At 44.6% G+C, this 5,574-nt stretch overlaps 1 protein-coding gene across 1 annotated transcript; it reads right to left on the bottom strand.

Annotated features, from left to right (window-relative positions):
* Positions 1-4,157: 4,157 nt before the first annotated feature.
* Positions 4,158-5,288, bottom strand: LOC131070546 (uncharacterized). The gene has a single exon (XM_059217819.1). The coding sequence runs from the start codon at positions 5,286-5,288 to the stop codon at positions 4,158-4,160; it is 1,131 nt and encodes a 376-aa protein (XP_059073802.1).
* Positions 5,289-5,574: the final 286 nt, after the last annotated feature.

Below are 5,574 nucleotides of genomic sequence, written 5' to 3' on the forward strand. Positions count from 1 at the left end.
AACCACCCCAATGCCTCTTCTCTTGAAAAATTGGGAATACCCCTGCTGGGTCCTACCTCTTGCATCATGCTTCCTCCATCTGGCACCGTTCTTGGCCTGCTACCACACAGAGACCCTCGCTCCACCACCTTCGCCATTTTCTTTGGGATTTGGTGTCGAACCAATGGCCTCCCATCCACATCTAGAGGGGCCTCAGACCGAATGGGAGTCACCTTCCCATGGATCTTCACTCGCTCAGTCGGCCCCAATTTGCGCACAAAAACCACAATCTCGTCCCAAGCTTTCCTTGCATCCTCCACCTATAATTCTACTAGTCGGGAAGCCAACCAGATGACAAAAGGCTGCAACACCCCAACATCCACTCTAATCCTCCTCCACGGGCCTTCCACTGACTTTAGCCCCTCACCAATGATAGCTCGGGCCACCACATCCTGCAAACCACCCGCCCATTTGGGTCTTAACACCAGGGAGGTAATCTGTTGCACTTCCTCCACCGACTTTCCCACCTGCAAGGCCAAGGTAGCAAAAAGCGAAGAAATATCAAGGTTGGTTCTCGGTCGCCAATCAAGCATCAGGAATTCCTCTCCAAACATCAACCTCACTGCACTCCAGAAATCATCTCCATCCACTTTGAAGATGTTCGTCAGCCTAATCCTTGAGATCAGCCCACGAAACGCAGGCAATTGCCCATCCGACAACAAAGAAAAATTTGCTTCTATTCTTTCATGCTACTGCACAGAAGAAACCCTGAATACTCTGCCTACCACCATTCAGCCACCACAAAATGCCAGGAATCGAAACTCAAAGGCCTTTAAAAGCCACCTCCATCACATGTCATGATTATTCCACACGCCTCGCAAAAAACTAAGCATCATCGCTAGTCACTCACACCGATCGCCTCCATCATCATCCATCACCGCAAGGCCACTTGCAGTAGCATCGTGGATCACACACCACGAGGATCTTTAATACCCACAGGACCATGGCAACAAATGGTCACTTCAAATTGAGCTCGGGTTCACTTTTCTATGATAAGCCATCTAACTAAATTCAAAATCAAGAGGACTAAAATTTCTAAAGTCCTCAAATAAACTAAACTTATTTTCCAAGGAACCATTCACTCCCACATTTGAAAGTTTGTCAGCTTCCAAGTTTTCTTCCCGGAGGACATGAGTCACCTTAAAATCTTCAAAACCGCTCAACAAAAGTTGCATTCTTCAAACCTGCTTGTCTAAATGCCATGCCTCCATTCGACCTCGAGCTATCTCATTCACCACAACCTGAGAGTCTCCTACAAAATGAAGTTTATTTACTCCCAATTTCCCAGCCATTAAGATAGCTTCTAACGTTGGTTGACACTCAGCAATGTTGTTCAACCCATCCACCAATCTCTTAGCACCAATGGCCAGAGTATTGCCCTGATCATCATGAGCAATCACCCCAGCACCAGAAACCCCTGGGTTGCCCCTCGAAGTGCCATCAAAATTAATCTTAATCCACCCCTTTTCAGGCGGAGTCCACTCAGGGATTGATAGACCCTGACTTTGAAGATTAGCCCTTAGAAGCCCATTAACAGTCTTGAACTTAACCAAAGGCCAGCTTGACAAAATACCAGCATCAAACTGAGTGAAAGGAATCTTAACTAAATTCACATGAGAGGCAGCATTAGAAACCAGTTCTCAAAATGGCCCTCTCCAATCGAATCAAAAAGCGCTTTCTATTTTCTGCTTTTCCTTCAAACACTCTTCGATTTCGTTCCTTCCAAAGTTCCCATAAAATGGTAGAGGGAAAAATCTTCCAAATGGCGGCAAAGATAGAAATCTTACCCAAAACCGGCCAAGATTCCAACCATTCGCACAACTTCCCTACCATGGAGCCCTTCCAATTCAATCTCTGTAACCCAAAAAGCCACGCTTCCTAAGCAAACTCACAGTTGAGCAGAAGATAGTCCACATCCTCCTCCACTTTTTCATAGAGCACACAGCGGAATGGACCAACAAACCCCATCTTCCTTAGACGATCTCTAAAAAGAATCTGCCTATTTCCAGCAAGCCAGGAAAAGGCCCCTGCTTTTGGTAGACACACATTGTTCCAGCACACCTTATCTTCCCACTCCTTCATCCTGTCTTCACTCTCCAAAAGAGAGACCCCCACTTTCATAGAGTAGCAGCCACTCTTGTCCCCACACCAGACTATTTCATCCTCCTCCCTCGAAAATGAAACTTCACGGTTTTCCAAGATTTTGCTCAAATATCTTTCCTCCTCTGCCCCCAAATTTAACTCCCGAGGATCCTTCCACCTCCAACGCTGTCCCGGAAAAGGCATATCTTGTGATAAAAAGTCACTCACCTTTGAGCCCCAAACCTGACTAGTCTTTAAAATGATTTGTTGGGGGGCTTAAGACTCTAAAGATGGATGTCCATCCCAGGAATCCTACCAAAATCTCACCTTTCGCCCATCACCAATACGACAAGATAGGTGATTTGTGATTAGCCTCCTGCAACTCACCACAAAGTTCCACAAAGCAGACCCTCTCAGGGGATCTTCAACCATTAGAATCCTTTCCTTTTCCCTACTATCCAAATATTTATCTTGAAGAATTCTGACCTACCTCTGCTCTGGTTTACTGTACATCTGCCACACCAACTTTGCCCCCATGGCCTCATTAATGAGTCTCCAATCGTGGAGCCCCACCCCTCCACCTCCTTTGGGTTTACAAACTCTGTCCCAAGCCATGAGCAGAATTTTGTCCTATTCCTGATTTCCATTCCAAAAAAATTTCTCATCTTCTACTGCATACTCTTAATGATCGAACCTAGGAGTTTAAAACAGGCCATAGGGAAGATAGGCATAGCCGAGACAACTGACTTCAGCATTAGAAGATGACCAGCCAAAGAAAGCCACTTGCTCTTCTAACCCTTCATCTTTGATTTGCAACCATCTAGCAACCCTTTCCAAATGTTCATCTTACCTGCTCCAAAAAAGAGTGGCATACCAAGGAACTTGCCAAGCAGTTGACCAATCTTTATCCCAAACAATCTAGCAATAGCTCTCTGAGACCAATGTTCCGTGTGGAAGAAAAAGATCTCCGATTTGAGCCAATTTATTTCCTGACCAGTGGCCCAACTAAATCTGTTCAACACTTTCTTCATATCTGAAGCCTCATGCATAGAAGCAACATCAAAAAGACAAGTGTCATCAGCAAACTGAGAATGAGTTATGGAGTCCACCCCTCGAGCAATCTCAATACCCTTCCATAACCCATGCGCTCTCTTGTGAGCAATCGTCCGTCCAAGGACTTCAGCCAACAAAATAAAGAGAAAGGGGGAAATTGGATCCCCTTGCCGAATACTCTGAGACATCAAAAAGAAGCCTTGAGGGATGCCATTAACTAAAACCGAAGCTGAGAATTGCATAATCATACTAGAAATCCACTTGATCCAAGACTTACCAAAACCAAACCTTTCCAGCACAGCCACCAGGAAAGACCTATCCACCCTATTGTAGGCTTTTCGAATATCAAGCTTCAGGATCATTCTTCTCTGTCTACCCTTCATAGCCGTGTGAATAGCCTCATGGGCCACAATAACCCCATCTACAATATTCCTTCCAGGAGTAAAACCACTTTGTTCGCAAGAGATCAACTTATCTAAAATTAACTTGAGCCTATTAGCAGCGACTTTTGTGATGATTTTGTAGATGGTATTGCACAATGAAATAGGATAGAACTCCTCCATCCCTTCTGGCTTGGCCTTCTTAGGGATAAGCACCACTAAAGTGCAATTGAATTCCTTCAAAACAAAGCCTCTGGACCTTGACTCTTCAACCATAGCTAACAAATCCTCACCAAGCTCATCCCAGAAGAATTGAAAAAAGAATGCCTGGAACCGGTCTGGTCCTAGTGCTTTCTCACCACCTAAACCAAAAACAACAGATTTGACTTCCTTCAATGAAACTGGTTCCTCAAGCATGATATTGTCCTCCCTCGAAACTAAGGGAGGGATTACCTCCAGAAGCTCGGTCTGCATGCCCGACTGAGCAACCCTACTTCTACTCCATAGATTTTCGAAGAAGTCTACAACCTCTTTGCTTATTTGGTCTGAGTCTTCAGTGATCATACCATCCGCAAGTCGTAGGGAGAGAATTCTATTAAGAATTCACCTTGCTTTCACTGAACTGTGGAAGAATTTTGTGTTTCTATCTCCAGCTTTAAGCCAGTGTTCTCGCAACTTCTGTTTCCAACAAATCTCCTCCCTCTGTAAAAATTCTCCATATTTGCTAAGCAGATCTTTCTCCGTGAGGAAGTCCACTTCATCCATCCCTTCCACCAAGACTTTCGCATTCAAAGCCCCCAAATCTCCTTCAAGCCTTCTCTTTTCATCAAAGATATTGCCAAACACCTCCCTATTCCAATATTTTAATTTCTGTTTCACAAAGCTAAGCTTCTTGAAAAACTGAAAGGTTAAGAAACCTTCCACCACTGGGGCCTCCTTCCACCACCCAACTACACAATCTCTAAAACTCGATTCCCTTATCCACATCTTTTCCACCTTGAAGGGACACCGAATTGGTACTTCATCTTTCTGCACAACCAAGGAGACCGGGAAATGATCCGAACCTGAAATAGCTAAAACCTCAGCCTCAAAAACCAAAGGGGCTAAATTCCAATCCCTTGCAAGGAAGAATCTATCAAGTTTCTCAACAATATTGGAAAATCCCCTTCGTCTGTTAGTCCATGTAAAGATCCCACCTTTAGCTGCCACTTCAAACAGAGCATTAGCATTAACAAAAGATTGGAAGTCTGATTGCGACCTGCACAACCTCCTCACCCCTCCACATTTATCTGAGAAAGAAAGGGTGGCATTGAAGTCCCCAACAACAATAGCTAAAGACGGCCTCACTTCCTCTAAACGCTTAGAGATATCCTCCCATAATCTGCACTTATCCACAGCCAAAGTCGTCCCATAGACATTAAAAAGAAAACAAGAAAAATTCATGGTCTTCAAATTCACCTTTACCATCTGCCAATGTTTAGAACATGAAACAACATCCACTTGAATAGCCAATGGATTCCACAAAATGTCAAGCCCACCTGATGCCCCTTCTGAATCCACAAAAGCTCCAGACCACCTCTGCCTTACCCCAAAAATACAAGCAGCTGCATCACGACCCAACTTTGTTTCCTGAATGCAAATAACTTTTAGCTTAGCCTGATCAAAACCTCTTTTGATCAGACGTCTCTTGTCAGCGGCATTGCAGCCCCTGACATTCCAGGTTAGGAACTTCATTGCTGTCCAGGAGAGAATAAGTCTCTCCTGAATCTAAGTAGCCTTGTTTGTCCCTTCATGTTGCCTGCTTCCTCAAGCAACTTTTTCCTATTCTTCCTTCCTCTCAAGTTCCCTTTGGACTTAGTGGGATTTGATTTGGTCTGTTGAATGGTCCTAACCTCTATCTCCCCTATTTCTGCAGACAGTCCCAAAGAATCATCGCTAAATCCGTCGTCCTCCTCAAACTCCAGCTCTGTTGATGATCCATCCACCTTACCTGGGGACATGTGGATGTCCTTGAAACTAA

The sequence above is a fragment of the Cryptomeria japonica genome, chromosome 3 (genome assembly GCF_030272615.1).
Source record: "Cryptomeria japonica chromosome 3, Sugi_1.0, whole genome shotgun sequence".
In the NCBI taxonomy this organism is placed as follows: Eukaryota; Viridiplantae; Streptophyta; class Pinopsida; order Cupressales; family Cupressaceae; genus Cryptomeria; species Cryptomeria japonica.

Excerpts from the sequence above, each read along its gene's own strand:
- LOC131070546 (XM_059217819.1), bottom strand. The coding sequence starts at position 5,288 with ATGAAGTTCCTAACCTGGAATGTCAGGGGCTGCAATGCCGCTGACAAG.